Genomic DNA, 20239 nt, shown 5'->3' with positions numbered 1-20239 from the left:
TTCACCAGCTGAGGTACGGTGCCATAAAAATGAAACAAATAAGCACTGTATGTGCCAAGAATTACTTGTATAATGAGATCAACCAGTGGGCATAAATTAGAGTTATTTTCACAAGTGCTTCTCTCCACTGTTTCTCCTTCTATTTTCTTTGTTCTCCTTGATTCACCTTCTGTGTTATTGAGAACTTCTTGTTTCTCTTCTTCATTTTAAATTTATTATTTCCAAATTCAAATCTGCACAAGCTGCTGCTTACAAATATTGTAATGCCATGGTTACATTTGGAAGGTTATGGCTTTCTTGTTATATACAGCTTTACTTAACTTATTCAGTCGATCTTGTCTCTCTGGCCTACCTTGCCATGGCACCTCCATTATGATCTATTGAATCATTTTATCAACATATTTAGGGTTGCTGCTTGTTTTTAATTTTTTTAAATGTCTGCTCCACAAACAGGGAGCATTTTTAAAAATATGTTTGACACTCTCTCAAAATGTAATATCTATACGATGCAGGTGATAAGTGTTAAAAAGACAATTATGTATTTGTATTACATATAATTGTGTATTTAGCTCATTTGATGGTTATCAAGGGGAGAACACAGTATTTGATCTACAGTGAAAATGTTCTGAACATGTACCTGCTGCAGAATTAAAGCGCAGGAGGAAAGCTATAATACTGAAAAGTCAGAAGAATATGAATTAGACAAATTTTTACATAATGATCCTTCACACCACAATCTTTGTTACACATCAATATCTCAATTTCATGAATTTAGCATCAACTACTAAGTATTTGTTCATTAAAGTACTGCAAAGTTTCTGGCTGGCTTCTCACACCATGTTATCAAATGGTTCAAATGGCTCTGAGCACTATGGGACTCAACTGCTGAGGTCATAAGTCCCCTAGAACTTAGAACTACTTAAACCTAACTAACCTAAGGACAACACACACATCCATGCCCGAGGCAGGATTCGAACCTGCGACCGTAGCGGTCGCGCGGTTCCAGACTGTAGCGTCAGAACCGCTCGGCCACCAGCGGCCGGCCACACCATGTTATCCTTGGAATGTTTATTATCAGCCATTCAGTATATTTTGATACAATTGGCCTTGTCAGCATGTAAAGCACAGTTAGTTAATACAATTGATAAATGAGCTTTATGAGTAAATAAAAGCACATTTTTGTAAGAGTACAATGTCAGCTTCTAATACACTATTAACACCGATACACACGATGAGTCGGAAAGATTTTACAACTTCAGAATACATAGAAATTTACTGAGATAACTTACAGAATCCGTAGATGTGTCATTTTGTAGCAAATAATCTCAAGAAGTGTCATTTTGGTTCAATGTGACCACCGTTTGTGATGTGGCAAACATCCCATCGGTAATCAACTTCTTCCCATGCTAGTTGCAGCACATTCCGCACAACTTGCACAACAGCAGCATAGATTTCATTTATCAGGTCAGCTAAATTGTTTGGTATGGGACAAACATACACAGAGTCTTTAATCATGCCCCAGAGAGAGAAATCCAGTGGTGTGAAGTCTGGCGAGTGAGATAGCCACGTGTCTGGTCCTTCACGGCCAATCCACCGACCTGGGAAGTGATTATCCAGGAAGCCTCGAAGTTCTATGGGGAAATGGGGTGGTGCACCATCTTGCAAGTAGTAGAGTAGAAGTAGTAGTACTAGTAGTAGTAGTAGTAGTAGTAGTAAAACTCCCATCTCGATCACCTTCATCGATCTGTGGAAGTAAAAATGTTTTCAAGCACATTCAGGTACACAACACCAGTGACAACATCCTCCGCACTAGTGGAAGTAGCCATTTTAACTGTGCACTACACAGGCACTCCTGGTGGTGGAATGGGGTACTGGTGCACTATGTGAATCAAACTTTAGGCTGCTTTCTACGAAATGACTCATCTACCAATTCTGTAAGTTAGCTTAATAAATTTCTATATCATTCCAAAGTTGTAAAGTCCTTTTTGACTCACCCTGTATAATTAGTGGAATACTTGTTTACACACATATATATAAATGCTAAATTACAATTGTATATCAGTTATATACTTATACATATTAATTATATGTGTTTGCAGTTTATGATTACATATGGCTAGTTGAGCAGTATACTCGCATATTTATTCACATGTACATAAATGCAAAATTCTAACTATATGATAATTACATGCAATTTTACTGATACACATAGCTACCCAAAGCACAGTTCTAGGAAATCACTCTCCATGATTTCATCAACTGTCTAACATTCTTGCTCTTTTGGCAAATATTTTAAAACTTTCTTGTTCTTGTGTAAGGGAGTCATGCAAGCTGTGTTTAGCAACTTGTTAAAGAATTTAAGGCCCATGTGTCTGCCAAATTGATCTGTGTTGTGAATGTTCTTTGAAGTCATCAATATTATATAGGATTCCTTTTTCATCATTACTGATCTGCGCATGACCGTTAATTAACATTTACATTTTATTTGCATGTGTTATCATTAATAGATTGTGTTACGCACAGGAAGATTAAGTTATCTGTTGGAATTTTGACTCTTTCCTCTCCTTACAATGAAAGAAGTCCCTCACATTAGGCATCTGCTTCTTTGTTGATCCTACAGTTTTGTAATTCACTATGTGTAAAAATGTTATTTCTCATAGAGCCTAAAATTGGCATATATATTATGACAGTGATTCTATTCCCATAGTAGCTCTGACTCTTGACTATTCTCTGCACGCTGGTGTAGACTTCTGCAAAATGAAATAGCCCGTTTGTGTTTGAGACTCCAGTGACGAATACATTATTGTGAGTTCCAGCTGGAGTATTTGTGTTTTGAAATTGCATTACTATGGCCAAGAAGTTAAAGACTGTGCAAGCAAGTCACTGAACTTCTGTTGATAAACTGCTTCTAAAGTGGAAAACAGATATTACATGCAATGCATCATTATTAGCATGTATATACCGCTTTTTCCCCAGAAACTGCCTCTTTTGTTTTATTTCAGCCTCTGGGGAACCTGTTGGTCGTCATCAGTATACCTGCAAAGAGATCCTTAGAGGATAAAGTCATCTGGTTCCAAAGGAATCCCACCAGTCCCACGCCCTCTTCTCCATTTTGTTTCTTCCACACTGCAACCTCAACATTTATTTTACATTTCATCTAACTTTTTTGCAGTTTGTTTCCTGCACAGTTCTTGGGGGGATGGGGTTGAGGGGGGTGGGGGGTGGGGGTGGGGGGGTGGGCGGGGGACAGTCGTGAAGAAACTCCAATAAGCAATCAATGTTAAAATGAGCAAACTTCGGGTACATTTTCTGAAGAAACTGGTAGAGACAAAGACCCGAAACTCTTACAGAATATAGATGAAACACCATCCTCAAATCATATAAAAACCGGTTACTGTGTTTTACACATATTACAAGTAATGCTTTTCTTTGTTCCAACAGAAAAATATTATAGATATTTTCAACCACCTTGAAGCTTGTAAATTTATTCTTGGTATCATTCCAGGTCCCTTTTTTATCTGATTAATCATTACTCTATTAACTAGAGAGACTGAAAGTTTGATGTCTATCAGTCCTAGTTTCTAAAGAAAGTGTACCAGAATATAAAAAAAATGTGGCTTTGAAGAATAATATGTTTAATTTGCTTGGCAATAGAGTGAAGTGTTATCATACCGGCAAATAAAAAAAAATTAATTTTGTGTGTGTGTGTGTGTGTGTGTGTGTGTGTGTGTGTGTGTGTGTGTGTGTGTGTGTGTGCGCGCGTGCGCGGGCTTGCGAGCATGTACGAATGCTTGCGGATGTGTGTGTGTTATTACTGGTATGTATTTGTATGAAAGTCTCCACAAAATTATGAAATGAAAAAAATGAATAAATGTGTTCTCAGAGCAAATTAACCATTGAGCGGGCGCACCTGTGTATAAAAGTGCATCAACCAAAAATAAAATGATTTTGTGCGATTCAATTTTTGTTTCACAACTGTAAACCTATACCTATTCCTTCAGTATTGTTTCAGGTAACACAGTGATAAATTGTGCTGTCGTACGTCCAAGTGAGCAGCAGTAATATAAGACACAAAGCGACCTAGGCGAGAAAAAATTTACGATCAGTTCAAAAAAATGACCCCAGTTGCGAACTAGCAACATAATCCCACATTGAGGCAGTTGTCTACAAGATAATTAGTGATCAAATAAGCAGCTGACTGAGATCTGATGCAACTGCACTGTTTACTGCTTCGTATGTGTCATTACTGTGTCTTTTAACACCTGTCCTTGGCAACAGAGAGTTATAGTGAAAATTTATTTCATTACTGTTTAAAAAACAGTAGTTTAGCTCATATTATGTTAGTTAATTTTCTCCTTGTTTAAATAAACTAAGATTAAACTGTGATTTTGATCATACATGACTTACCTTGGTAACATAAGGAAAGCTATTCTTTTCATGTGTACGAAGTGCGCTGCGTGCCCTCTCATTTTATGAAAAACGGCACGCCCACTCAAGGGTTAAAAACATGAGCCTTTTAATGTACTCCGTAACAAATCTGATTCCTCCTCCCTCCCTTGACAAAATCCTGGCTACATCCTTAGACACACACACAAAGTAAGTCTCTGCCCCAATATAAATTCTCTGAACATAAATTTAATCACTGTCTTTGGTTTATGCGGGTGTTTGTGTTGTGACAAAGTTTGTCCAGTGCTTCAGATTTAATGTTACTGGAAAACATACATTATGTTCTCCACAGTAAAGCATGCACTAGAAATAAACCAACAGATGCTAATAACTGTTAAGTTGATCTCGCCATATTCAGTGCTTACTTGTTTCATTTTTATATTTTCCCACAGCTGCATGACTCCCCACAAGGCTCCAAACATTCCAGCAATTCATCACCAGATGGTAAATATATACCATCTGGAGGTGAATTGCTAGGCAATTTGAAACCAGTCATGGTAAATAAAAATTAAAGAATTACAAAAGGTGATGGGTTGCAGTTATTTACGGAAAACTTTAAATGATTGGTTATGTTTTGTTGGACACCTACTGGAGACAAAGAAAAGAAAGCTACCTGAGAGAGTTTTGAACACGATAATAAATAATGACTAGTGATCAGGAACTTACAGTCGATATTTCTACTCCTCTTGCCAGCCAAATATTGCTAATAAACATTTCATGCACCACTATGACTAGAATCAGCTTACCTTTGAGCCGAGCACCACCACACAGGCATGCATTAGTGACCTCAGCTACAATGCACGTACAAAAGCAAGTGACCTGATATCATAAAATCTGAAGCAGCAAACTGCTAGGAGAAATATTTTTAGAAAGGAAACTGTAGCGGATGCCCTCCACAATGAAACTAAATTGGAATGGAATTTCAAATGACCAGGACCAATATTGTTCTTATCCTACAAAAATACAGTGATGTAAAAATAGGTACCTATTTTTTTAAAAAAGTAAAATAAGTAATAAGAAGTACAGCTAAAAAACAAAAGGGGCTGGAAACAGGCTACATTATTACAAGACTTACAAATAAATTTCTAGTCTGCAATTGCACATATTGTGCTGCTCTGTTCAAAAATAAAAATGTGACTGCATCCAGTTTACACATTTTGTGGAAACATTTGCTACCCAAGGTGCAAATCTACACAATACAAGAGTTATGGTTTTATGTTACGAAGAATTGCATGTCTTGTGATAAACCATGCTGCTGTCATACTTGTGGAAGCTGCACATATCCTGCAAAAACAAAATGGTTTCAATACTGGGAATACAACATCATCAAACAGAGAATATCACTGCAAATGAATTCAATGGTGTAACACAACAAACACAGAATGGCAAACAGACTTTTTGCTAGATACTCTCCAACATCAAATGTAACTGCCTTCCAAGGAAGAAGGGGAGAGTATATTAGATTATTAATTCTACCCGATTGTTTTGTAGTTTCCTCCCTCAACATGTGTTGGAAAAATCACTGTTTTTGATGAGCATACCCAAAACAAAGTTTGTTATATTCAAAAGAGTAATTATTGACAATCCTTCAAGTTACATCATGCTGTAACAAAATTGAAAGTTAACCTCAAATATTAGTTCTTCTCCTTGTCTAAAACTTTCATAGTAATGTTGATGCTTACCATCATCAGGTACTTCAGCTCAGAATGATATCTTTGTTACAAGGGTAATCCCAAAAGTAAGGTCACCTATTTTTTTATAAGTACATAGACCTGTTTTTTCTACAACGGTTTACATCAGTTTTCAGCTTGGACATTTAGCTATTTTTCAACATAATCACCATTTCTGTCAATGCATTTTTGTAGACGCTGTGGCAGTTTTTGTATGCCCATGTCATACCAGCTTGCCGCCATGCTGTTCAGAAAGTTATGAACCTCTTCTTTCACCTCGTCGTTGGAGCTGAATCACTTTCCGGCTAAATGTTCTTTTAACTTAGGGAACAGGTGATTGTCACTGGGCACCAAGTCAGGACTATAGGGTGGGTGGGTGATTATGTTCCACTGAAACTGTTGCAGGAGAGCAACAGTTTGCCGAGCGATGTGTGGGTGAGCGTTGTCATGGAGAATATGTATGCCCTTGCTCAACATTCCTCTTCTCTCATTCTGAATTGCCCATTTGAGTTTTTTCAGAGTCTCACAGTACCTGTCAGCGTTAATTGTGGTCCCAGTGGGCATAAAGTCGACCAACAATAGCCCTTTCCGATCCCAAAAAACGGTTGTCATGACTTCACCGGCAGACTGTGTTTGTTTGAATTTCTGCGGCTTTGGCGAAGAAGGATGCCACCACTGACGTGATTGCTGCTTGGTCTCAGGTGTAAAGTGGTATGATCAGTTTTCGTCACCTGTGACAACTGAGTCCAGAAAGTTGTTCTGTTCGACCGCATGGCGGTGAAGAAATGCGCGGGAAGCATCAAATCGTTGCCGCACGTGGTCCTCAGTCAGCATGCATGGCACCCATCTTGTGCACACCTTCCGATAGTTCAATGTGTCCATTAAAATTCTGTGAGCGGTGCTTCGGGAAACCTCAGGAGCCAATCTGCAGAGATCATCCAGGGTGATCCGCCGATCTTCACGCATGCTTTGCTCAACCTTCCACACTGTCTCCTCAGAAATTGACCGTCTCCTGCTCCTTTGTTCGTCGTGAATTTCACTACGACCAGCTGCAAACTCTCTACATCACTTACGAACATTTTTGACATTCATGCATGACTCACCATACACTTCCGTAAGTTGGCGATGGGTTTCAATCAGCGCAGTGCCCTTTGCGTTCAAAAACCGAATAACATCGCGCAATTTGCACTTGGTGGCAATGTCCAACGGGAGCTCCATTCTCAACGGCTGTCAAGCCAAGAAAGAGTGCCTCAGCGTGGTGTGTGCATGTTTACACACAGCCCGTGATGCACTCTTCATAACAGTGTGACCAACTGCCACACAGAGTTCTGTACTCATAAAAAATAGGAGACCTTACTTTTGGGATTACCCTTGACCATACTGTCAAGAAGGGCAATATGATTTAGCTAGCAATAATTGTAAACAACCTACAGTACTTTACCAATAGAATTAATGAAAATTAAAATACAAATGTACTTTGGTAAACCTGCTACCCGAACAACAGTATTTGTGCTTTTGGGATATTTCAGTAGTGCCTGTCAAAAAATGAGTAAATGATTGTAACCACATAATCTGTTAACAATTTAATGTAATTCTCTCTGAAAATTCACTAGGCTGTGTGATGAATACATATATGAACTAGGATTGACATATTTTTAATGTATCTATTAAAATAATATTTTAACTTAGTTGTACCTTTTGAGTTTTAATGTATCCATTAAAATAATATTGTTACTTAGTTGTACCTTTTGAGTCATCAGTCTTCTGATGTAGCACACCATTAGTTTCTCTGACATGCCAACTTCTTCATCTCAAATAGCATTCGCACCCTACATCCTTGATTATTTGTTTGATATATTCCAATTTCTGCATTCCTGTGCAGTTTTTACCCTCTACAGCTCCCTCTAGTAACTTGGAAGTTAGTCCATGATGTCTTAACACATGGATCATCCTGTCCCTTCTTCCTGTCAATGTTTTCCATGTGTTGCTTTCTTTGTTGACTCCCTTATCATTCCACTTAATTTTCAGCATTCTCCTGTAGCACCACATCTTAAATGTTCCAATTCTCTTCTGATCTGGTTTCCTGCAGTCCATGATTCACTACCATAGAATGCTGTGCTCCAAACAAACATTTTTAGAAATTTCTTCCTCAAATTAAGGCCTACATTTGATGCCAGTAGGCTTCTTTTGGTCTGTAATGCCCTCTTTGCCAGTGCTAGTCTGCTTTTTATGTCCTTCTTGCATTGTCCACCATCAGTTATTTTGCTTCGAAGGCACCAGAATTCCTTATCTTTGTCTACTTTGTGATCACCAGTTTTGATGTTAAGTTTCTCACAACTGTCATTTCTGCTACTTCACATTACTTTTGTCTTTCTTCGGTTTTCTCTCAGTCCATATTCTATACTCATCAGGCTGTTCATTCCATTCAACAGATATGGTAATTCTACTTGATCTTCACTGAGGACAGGAATGCCATTGGCAAATCTTACCACTGATATCCTTTTGCTGAATTTTAACCCTCTCTTGAAGCTTCCATTCATTTCCATCATCACTTTTTCGGTACACAGCTTGAACAGCAGTGGCAAAAGAGCATCTTGCCCCCTTTTTAATCCATAACACTTCATTCTTGATCTTCCAGTTCTATTGTTCCCTCTTGGTTCTTGAACACATTGTTTATTACTTGTCTTTCCCTATAAATTACTCCTATTTTTCTCAATAACAAAAGTTCCTGGATGGAGCAATATGTAAAAAGTGTGCAGGTAGGGAGTGGGATCACTAGAGGGGGAGCACAGAGTTGTAGCACAGAACTATTTGGTGTGTTAAACAGGGGGTGTTTAACAACAGAGGAGCCGGTGTGTTTTTTGAAGGCACTTACTATAGACAAGAAGGAAGTAGAGAAATATAAGGAATAAAGAATGGACAAGAAGTGGCAGATAAGTGAGAAGGGACAGTGAGAAAGGTAGAAGTATTGGAAAGGAAGCACGCTGAATCAGCAATGTATAACAATAATGGACATTACATACTGCTCCTATTTTTCTCAGAATTTTGAACATCTTGCACAATTTTACACTGCTAAACGCTTTTTCCATGTACACAAATCCTGTCAAAGTGTCTTGATTTTTCTTCAGTCTTGCTTCCATTACCAAGAGCAATGTTAGAACTGTCTCTCTAGAGTCTTTACCTTTCCTAAAGCCAAACAGATTGTCTTGTACCAGTTTCTCAGTTTTCTTTCCATTGTTCTGTACATTAATATTGTCAGCAAGTTGGATGCATGAGCTGTTAAACTGATTGAGTGATAGTTCCACACTTATATGCTCTTGCTATCTTCAGAATAGTGTGGAACACATTTTTCTGAAAGTTTCATGGTATGTCACCAGTTTAATAGATTTACACACCAATTTAAATAGTCATTTGGTTGTCACTTCCCCTAATGATTTTAGAAATTCTGACAGAATGTTATCTATCCCTTCTGCCTTCTTGGAATTCTGATTCCAATACTGGATCCCCTCTCTCTTCCATATCAATTCCAATTTCTTCTTCTACGTTATGAGACCATTCCTCTCCCTCATAGAGCCTTCAAAGCATTCTTTCCACATAGCTTATCTCTCCTTTATGTGTAATAGTGAAATTCCCATTGCAGTCTTAAAGTTTCTGCCCTTGTTTTTAATTCCAATGAGTGTTATTTTGACTTTTCTATAAATGAGTCACGCCTTCCAACAATCATTTCTTTTTCACCTTTATTCATATTTTTCCTGCAGCCATTGGCTGCCCTGCTTTTCCTATTTATTTAATTCCTGAGTGATTTATAGTGCTCTTTTCCTGTCTTTCTCTGAACATTTTTGTGTATTCCTCCTTCAATGATTAACATATTTACTTCATATGTTACCCACAGTTTCTTCACAGTTACCTTCTGTAGTATCCATGTTTGTTTGTCTCCCCCCACCCCCACAGTATCCACATCTTCAGCAAACTTCAAATGCTCATCAGTAATCCTCAGTACTTCAGTATCCCACTTCCTTGCACACTGAGTTTCTGTTCTCCATGTTAGATTTCACTAATTTAAAACAAATCAACATCCTGTCGCTGTACCAGACAGCCTCTCAGTTCCATATTGTAGCCAATTATGTGCTGAAATGTGGTCAAGGTATTGTTCGCATGCCTGCAATGTATTTGTTCCTTTAGAGCCAGTTACGTATTATTCGCAGCCATTCGGTATGGCAACCTTGATTCATTAATATGTCCACATAGTCTTAATCACAGCTTAAACAAATCTGTTTCTCTGGTAACAGCTAATAGAGGCTTTGCACTGCCTGAGTGCTACGTTGTTCAATTATACAAGGTGGGCCACGGGTCCTTCACGGAAGCCATAACATGCTCCAAATGGGTTGTGGACTCTTGCAAGCAGTCTTGTACTAGCATATTACACTAATATCATGCACTATACCAAAGTGAAAGTAATTTAAAATTAGGTTTTATTTATCAAAAAGTTTCAGTTTTTAAATATGAACACTTGTCCATGGAAAATTTGAACACTTGTCCATGGAAGACTGAGTACAATGTTTATGTATATAAAGAATCAAAATTCAAAATGACATGTTAAGTTGCAGACAGGCACAATAGGCATTCCAGTTCTAGATGCTGGAGTTGGTGGTCGTATGTGCATGAGGTGTGCTCACTTGTGTGTATGATTGGTGTGTGTCTCTTTTTCACTGATGAAGGCTGTGTCCAAAAGCTTTAACTAAGTGTCTTTTAATTGTGCCCATATGCAACTTAATGTGTCTTCTTTATGGTATGTAGCAATCTGTCTTTTCCTACATCACATATTCCTACCTGGAGTTTCCATTGCTTGACAATTCAAAAGAGTTTCTCAAGCACATCAAGCACTTAGATAACACTGCTACAGGTAATGTGGACTATATTGCTGGTTTCAACATACTGCACATCCTACTTGGAAGCTATTAAATAATCAACTTATTAACTGACTGGAACTGATGTGTTGTAACCTATTACTCACAATCAATAGTTTAGCCCATCACCAGTATGAGCACTTGCAGCTGACATGTCTTACCTACAGCTGACGTACAGCTCTATGTAATTCATCCTTTAATCTACAAAAATAACTTAAAATCTGCTGGTATACATGAGATATCCTCAGACTTCAGAAAAGAGTTAGCTCCATCCAGAAGTGACATCCTAATAGAGATCTCCAACATTGCTGCCATTTCATTTATGAGCATAAGGCATGGTCCAAGACATAATTCTCTCTGTGGAGTTTTTAATGGGGAAGGGTTGGCACTATTTGTTTCATTTAGCACTACAGCCATAACTTATCTTCTAATTTCAAATCATTTTTTCTTCTTTTTTTTTCTCTCAAACTGTTTTTGTCCTTTTGCATTTCTATTGGTTCCCTGTACATTCTAAACCTACATTGCCAGAGAAATTAATATGGTGGTTTCCCAGTCCTATCTGCTATTGCTGATTTAGCCATCTTGCCCAGGAACAACTGCTCTTGTGTTCCTTCAGTTGGGTTTTAATGCTTCCTTATGTAGTTCCTATGTATACTTGGCCACAAGTGCATAGGACTTTATACAGTCCAACTGTGGCAAGCAACACTTCTTAAAATATTAGTAGATCAAGTTCCACAGTACCTGGGGGACAACCTCGTTCATTTAAGAATGGTCTTCAGAAGAAACAGCTATTCTGACAAAGAGATAAATAGTGTGCTACATCCCAAAAGTTACCAAGCTTCTAAAGAAAAAGAACCAATTGAAGGGAAAGTTTTCCTTCCATTTGTTAAAAATATCTCAGACTGCATCAGCAGAGTACTCAGGAAACACTTATTGATACCAACAAGAAAGCTGCATGAACAACAAGAAAGCTGCACGAATATTTGAACACTGCTAAGGATCAAAACCCACTGCTTACCATGGAAAGAGTATACCCAATCCCATGCACTTGCAGCCAAGCATACATAGAAGCAAACACAACCACCCACCTCAAGAAACTCAAGAGCAATTGTGACCTGGGCAAGATGGATAAATCAGCAGTAACAGATCATGCAATATGACTGGGAAACCACCAAATTCACTTCTCTGTAGTACAGAGAGGCCATAGAAATTCAAAAGCACACAAACAATTTCAACAGAAAAGAAAAAAATCTGAAAATAGACAGGTTGTGGTTCTAGTGCTAAATAAACCAAACTGCCCCTACTCTCCCCCACTACAAGCTCCATAGCATACATCAAGCAGAAAATTATGCCTTGAACCATTGGCGTTGGGCCCATAAATAAAATATCAGCAATATCACAAATATAGGCCATGAAAGTCTGCAGAATTCTCCAATGTTGTACTGAACCTCGAGTACTCAATAAGCAAAGTCATCCCTATTTTTAATAACAAGAGTGGCCCAGCCAAAAGTTAACTACTGTTTTTTCTGTCAAATACAGTGAAGGAATCACGGACCACTGAATTCACATCAATATCCAGGTCTTTGCCAGTATGATTTCATAAGAAATGGAATAACGTAAGCCATCTTCCCTATCTACCAATTCATTGATAAATTTTGAGAAATAGCTATACACTGCTCATTAAGACAAACACTTCCACAGAATTGGGAATATCTTAATTACATTATTAAAACCCTGTTCTTCATGATGTATTTAGCCACAGCCAGTGATGTACTTGGCCATATATGCAGCGCATCATAACTATCACAGAGTATATTTCTTGACAGACTGTAATATGCTATTGCCTTTACAAGAAAGATAGGGAAACACGTATTAGTAAATGCCAAACAGTCTCAATGCATACCACCTTCTCAAAATTATGGGGAAAGATTATGCACACTAGAATGATAACACACCTATCCCGAAGCTAGATAGATAGTGTCTCCCCACAGAACAAATCATTTTTCAATTCAAATACCAGAGTACATGGAACTAAAATGATGAAATATTGCCAACTAGTATTTCACAATAATTACTTTGTGAATAAGCATTTGATTGTGTAGTTTACCAGGTGTACCAGTATGAAATGAGCGTTAAGATACAAATGTATCGATAGGGAACATTTGTTGTGAACGAGCCTCAAATATTTTCTTTTTTTTTTTTCTTTTTTCTTTTCTTTTTTGGTATGACATCTGTCAAAGATATTTAGTATACATCAAGTCATGGAACAAACAACATCATATGTTTTCATCGTGTGGACAATGTCGAATTTTGTACCAGAAAGTGATGATTTGCGGAAAGCATTAATTTTTTGTTTTCATTTGAAAAAATGTGCTGCAGAGTCGCATCAAATGCTTGTTGAGGCATATGGTGATCATGCTCTATCAGAAGCAACAAGCAAAAGATGGTTTCAATGGTTCAGAAATAATGATTTTGATGTAAGAAATGAAGAACGTGGAAGACCACCAAAAAAGTTCCAAGACGCCAAATTGCAAGCAATATTGGATGAAGATGATACTTTGAGTCAGAAGCAAATGGCAGCAATGCTAAATCTTGCATAACAAGCAATTTCTGACCATCTGAAAGCCATGGGAAACATCCAAAAGTGTGGAAAATGGGTGCACATAAATTGAATAAAAGACAGATGGAAAACAAAAAAACCATTTGTCAAATTTTGCTTCAAAGACATGAAAGAAAATCAATTTTGCACCGAATTGTTACTGGGGATGAAAAATGGATTTATTCTAAGAATCCTAAACGGGAAAAATCAGTGGGTTAATCAGGGACAACCATCAACATCGACTGCAAAACCACATCGATTTGGCAAGAAGAAAATGCTCTGTGTTTGTGGGATCAGAAAGGTGTGGTGTATCATGAGCTTCTGAAACACGGTGAAACTGTGAATACTAATCGCTACAGACAACAAATGATCAATTTGAACTATGCATTGATCGAAAAAAGACCAGACTGGGCCAGAAGACATGGCAAAGTAATTTTTTTACACGACAATGCACCTGCACACAAAGCAAAACTGGTTCAGAATACAATCAAAACACTTGGCTGGGAGCTGCTACCCCACCCGCCGTATTCACCAGACTTGGCCCCTTCCGACTACCATTTGTTTTCATCAACGGGACACGCATTGGCTGAGGAACACTTCGATTCCTATGAAGAAGTCGAAAATTGGGTGTCTCATTGGTTTGCTTCAAAAGATGAACATTTCTATTGGCGTGGTGTCCACAAATTGCCACAAAGGTGGTCAAAATGTATAGAAAGCAATGGTCAGTACTTTGAATAAAATGTTTTTACTTTTCAATTCAAAATTAGTGTTTCATTTTCACATAAAAATGCTCATTTCATACCGGTACACCTGTGACAAAAGTCATTGGATACCTCCTAATATCATGTCAGACCTCCTTTTGCCCTGCTTAGTGCAGAAAAACAACATGGCATGGACTCAACAAGTCATTGGAAGATCGCTACGGAAATACTGCACCATGGTGTCTCTATAGCTGTCCACAATTGGGAAAGTGTTGCTAGTGCAAGACTTTCTGCACAAACTGACCTCTCGATTATGTCTCATAAATGTTCAAAGGGATTCATGTCAGGGGATCAACCTGGGTGGCCAAATCATTCACTCAAATTGTCCAGAATGTTCTTCAAAACAATCACGAACAACTGTGGCTTGGTGACCCAGGCACAATGTCATCCATAAAACTCCACTGTTGTCTGGGAACAATAAGTCCATGGATGGCTGCAAATTGTTTCCAAGTAGCCGAACATAACCATTTCAAGTCAATGATTGTTTCACAAGTCCACACCATTATGGAGGCACCACTAATGTGCACAGTGCCTTGTTGTCAATTTGGGTTCAAGGCTTCATGAGGTCTGCACCACACACTGACCCTTCCATCAGTTCTCAGGTCTCATCTGACCTGGTCACAGTTTTTCAGTCATCTAGGCTCCAACCAATATAGTCACCAGCCCAGGAGAGGTGCTGCAGATGAGGTAGTACTGTTAGCAAAGGCACTCGCACTGATCGTCTGCTGCCGTGGCCCATTAACACCAAATGCTGCTACACTATCATGACAGATACGTATGTAATGCATCCCACATTGATTCCTGTGGTTATTTTATGCAAAGCTGTTTATCTGTTAGCGCCAACAACTTCGTGCTAATGCCGCTGCTCAGTCATTAAGTGAAGGCAGTCTGTCTCTGCTTCGTCAATGGTGAGAGGAAATGCCTGAAATTTTGTATTCTCGGCACATTCTTGGAATATCAAATTTTGTAATGATTTTCGAAATGGAATGTCCCATGCATCTAGCTTTAACGACCATTCCACATTCAAAATCTGTTAATTCGTGTTGTGCGGCCATAATCACATTGGAACCTTTTCAAAGGACGCATCTGAGTGTAAATGACAGTTCCACCAATACATGTTCAGCCATGTGTACGCGATACTGTCGCCATCTGTATATGTGGATATCACTATCCCATGACTTTTGTCATCTCAGTGTATGTAGTCTCCTAAAACCAAATATTAGGATATCCACAACATTCCTCATAAGACATTTTCATTCTAGCTAACCAAAAGAATGCAGAGTTTATACCCTTTAATTTTTCTTTGATCCACTAACAGAAGATGTTTCATGTCATTAGTCGTTATTTTTTACCACTGTCAAACATCAGAGCAATTCAAAGCAGCAAGACATGGACATTTATTATTTTTATTCATTCTTCATAATTACAGCCTATTATCAGAAAAGCTAAAATGGACCACATAAATTTCATTTCCTTGGATAGTAACAAATTTATATACTAACTACTAAGAGACGGACACCAAGTAATGATTTACTGAACAGGGCAGTTCAACAAAGTATTACTTGGTGTTTTTCTCATGCTGCTTCCAACTGTTTTGGTGATGGCCAATGGAGGCCAATACCAGTTAACAATATAAAACATTTTCTGCTGTTACGTCAACAAAAATATTGAATGTACAAATAAAAACTCAGTAATTATCTTCATAATAAAATGTCATTTTCTTCCAAACATGCAGAGAAAGACATAAGAAACTCAGAGATGCACATAACGAGGTTGCATCTTCAAAGTGGGAAATAATTACTACAGATGTATCACCGCGACCAATAATGGTCCCATTCTTGTTATTTTTATATATAAGGGATAAGCCATCACAAATCATCACCGCGACCAATAATGGTCCCATTCTTGTTATTTTTATATATAAGTGATAAGCCATCACAAATCCAAGCAGCTGAAATAGTTTGTGTGTGTGTGTGTGTGTGTGTGTGTGTGTGTGTGTGTGTGTGTGTGTGTTTGTGTTGGGGTTTATGGGCGCTCAACATCGAGGTCATCAGCGCCCTGACACACATTAAAAGGAACGAATGTGGACAGACCTAAGAAAACTGAAGCACACACGCAAAGAAAGCAGGAAAAGAAAGAAAATGCTATATAAGAAAGTAAAACCAAAGGAAAGGGAAAACAGAGCAACAAGAATGCCACTGAAATTGTCACTGGCTGGCTACTGACATAAAATATGGGCGAGCTTGTCACACAGTGAGCAAATTAAAATCCTCTCCCTAAAATCTTTGTAAAAACATTTGACATGGCACAGAACTTTAAAACTTTAACCACATTCGTCCGAGTGTGCCTAAAAGAGTTCTGAAATAGTTTACTTCGCTAATGATGCACATACTATAATCAAACCTAATGGAGTTTCAACACTTGACAATATAAATAAAATCTCTTCAAATTTATAAACTGGTTCTCTTTATAAATCGATTGTACTTGAGATCACTCTATGACTCCTGCAATGAGTCTCACCACACAGATAGAAGTAATTCATAGGGGGAAAACCAATAAATGAATCAGAACATTCTAAATTCTTGGATATTTTTTAATATCAGTACAAACCAGAACTAGAAGTCAAATTTCAATGACCTTCTTAAATGACTAAGCTCTGCAACTTTTGCAGGAAAAAGGCCAAGGGAAGTTGACTTACTTTACCTATTTTTACTTTCTAATGCCTTTAAAGTATCATATTCAGGGGCATTTTTTCATTGAGAAAGAATGTGTTCTTTGGACTTCTTTTGGTGTCTACTCAAGAACCTCAACTGAACAGTTCTTTAAACAATTGGATATAATGACTACAGCCTCATGATTGTCCACAGTGATCAAGAAAGCTTGAAAAATTTATTCTCTAACCTCCTTCATATCAATACATACATTTATTTTAATATGATGATTAATTATCTCTGTATAATGGCACAATGACTTTCTGTAATGTACTCCTAGCAACCTCTCATTGTAATATTGAAGTTATGTCCTCTCAAATATGTAAGTTATTTAACTTTTAATAATTATCTTAATAAATAGTACATACTTGTAGCAAAAGTGTGTATTCTAAATCATCTATTGAAGGTCTCAGTTTTCTTCATGAGAAAACTTGGAAAGAACAAAATAGTAGTGACAGTAGTTACGAGGATTAAGTTCCGTATACATTTATAGCAGAGTATAGAGAGAGAGAGAGAGAGAGAGAGAGAGAGAGAGAGAGAGAGAGAGAGAGAGATTTGTTTGATTGTTTTTAGTGCAGCATAACTAAGTCAGGCCTACCTTTTATTATCTACTACATATTTACAGAATGCTAATGGAACATCCTGGAACAACATAAATACACTGGTGTGCAAAACTTAACCCTTTCGGCGTCTGCAATTCCAAATGGCATCATTAAGTATTCCTGGCTTTTTTGAGCTTCCCAATGCTTCAATGATACCATTTGGCATCGCTTCACGTAGTTCCAAGTTTGGCCAAAGATCACAGTGGCGTTTGCTTTCATGACTTGCCGTTTGTTTGAAGTGCAGAACAGAGAAGTGTCGTGAGTTGTGCTACTGCATTTGTGAGTAAACGATAACTGTTGTGTTTAGTTTTATTCTGTATATACTGAAATTCTTGGTTATGGTACCAACTTTACATAGTTCCTGAAGGGGAAGGGAAAGAAATACAGTAAGTTTACAATACAGTTATGTATGCATTTTTTTGAGTAATTATTATGTAATTTCTAATGATTATTTTATTTATTAACCAATAGCTTCAAAAGAACTTTTGCAATGGATATGGCATATGTGCAACATATACAGCAAATATTCAACACAAAAAAATTTTCCCCGATTTTTTTCTAAATGTGACGCACAAAGGGTTAAGGTTGAAACTAACTTTCACACTATTTGCCACTGTTGAGTAACGTAGCTCAGTGGAACTTGGACCATACATAGAAAGATATGATACAGTATAGTACAAAAGGTAACTGAAAGAAATACACATTGAAATTAACAGAAATGACATTTTTATTCAAAGACAGCATGTAATTACACAGAAGTCACTGCAATTCACAATGACCCTCCTGACATTACAAAAGGTGGGACATGATTCTTAACAGGGTGTGTGATCACCACAGATAGCACTGCATGCTCTGCAATGTGCTCCCATGATGGCCACAAGATTGGCATGGAATTCTTGTGGCAGTGTATTCCATTCCTCCATCAGTATGATTTGCAACTGCTGGATGGATGGTCATTGGCGCATGTGAACATGCTGCAATGTGTCTCCCTCAGGCATCCCACAACTGCCTGATGGGATTTAAGTCAGTGGAATAGGCAGGCCAGTCCATTCATCAAATATCCCCTCATTTTAAGAGCTCCCTCAACTGTGCTGTTTGATGCTGCCACTTATTTTGATCCATAAAAACTACATCAGGTTGGAATGTACCCCTGAAAAGATGCACATGGGGAAGGAGACAGTGTCACAGTACCACTGACTGGTGAGTACACCACGATCAAAGATCTGGAGGTCAGTACACTCGCACAGTATAATGCCTCCCCACACCTTTACACCTGGACAACCAAATGGTCATGTTCAGCAATGTTCCTGGGTGCATTATTTGTTTCCACCACTTGCCATATGGGGGTATGTTTAGCATGTTGCACAGATGCACTATGGTTAATAACCTATGGTTAATAACCTGTGGTTATTACACTTGTCCACCATTTAGGGTACACAATGGTGTGTGTCCGCTCAGTTCCTCACCACCTAACAAAATATCACAAGCAGCAAAGAACAACCATTTGTGTGGAATTGCTTTTGCATTACGAGACCAATTGTGATGATTTTTTGTCGGACGACATCACATGCGATTAAATATGAGTTCATCACTTTGAACTGGAATCAAAACTGCAATCTATAAAGCAGAGCCACACTATTTCTCCTCCAAGGAAAAAGTTCAGAGCAGCAACTTCAGATGGTGACAGTCTTTGGGGAATCTGAAGGGGTCTGTTTGATGACCTCTCTCACGGTGCAATGATCAACTCTGAAATGTATTGTGCTGCCCTCAGGAAATAGAAGAAACGACTTCTGTATGCTCGACACCACAAAAATGCAAATGAACTACTTCTCTATGACAATGCAAGGCCTTACATAAGTCTGCACACCCAGACGAGCTCACAAAACTTTACTCGACTGTACTTCCTCACCCACCCTACAGCCCGGATCTTGCACCTTCCAATTTCCGTCTGCTTCGTCAAATAAATGATGCCTCTGTGGGAAGCAGAATGTGGATAATGAGGAGGTCACTGATGCAAAAAGACATTGGCTCCAACGTTGACCAGTAGAGTGTCACCACATGGACCATATAGGGCCTCCCAGTAAGGTGACATTGTAAAGGGACAGGGACACCCTCCTCTACTACTCTTCTTCAACAGAAGTTATTGATACCAAAAATACTTTCTAATTTTTAATATTATCTCAGCTGTTTTTCTAAAAGAATTTCATATGATATTGTACACGATGTGGTATCTTTCAGGCTATAGTGTATAAAAAGAAGATAGTTTATTTTTGTTGTTACAATCGACATGTACTAGCTCTGTATGTACAGTGAAAATTACTTTTAGAAACATTTGAAATTACGAAATATCTGCCACTCTTAAAATTCCTATTATTAATTGCGCAATTGGACGATACTTATTAAATTTATTTCTGGATTCATTTATAAAATAATGGTACAGATTAACAGAAAGTCATTTGTCAAGAAAGTTTGTAAACTCTTTGGAATATTTTTAGTACCACAGAATGGATTAGTAGTGGGCATGCCTCGGATGTGATCAGGCA

At 38.0% G+C, this 20239-nt stretch overlaps 1 protein-coding gene across 1 annotated transcript in view; it reads right to left on the bottom strand.

Annotated features, from left to right (window-relative positions):
- Positions 1-438: 438 nt before the first annotated feature.
- Positions 439-20239, bottom strand: part of LOC126248766 (pre-piRNA 3'-exonuclease trimmer-like) — a 250164-nt gene continuing 230363 nt past the window's right edge. The window contains exon 12 of the mRNA XM_049950130.1: positions 439-5730. Within this exon, the coding sequence (XP_049806087.1) occupies positions 5652-5730 (79 nt within the window). The 3' untranslated portion in view covers positions 439-5651. The remainder of the gene's footprint in view (positions 5731-20239) is intronic.

This window comes from Schistocerca nitens, chromosome 1 (genome assembly GCF_023898315.1).
Source record: "Schistocerca nitens isolate TAMUIC-IGC-003100 chromosome 1, iqSchNite1.1, whole genome shotgun sequence".
Classification (NCBI taxonomy): Eukaryota; Metazoa; Arthropoda; class Insecta; order Orthoptera; family Acrididae; genus Schistocerca; species Schistocerca nitens.
This window is presented reverse-complemented; position numbering and strand designations above follow the sequence as displayed.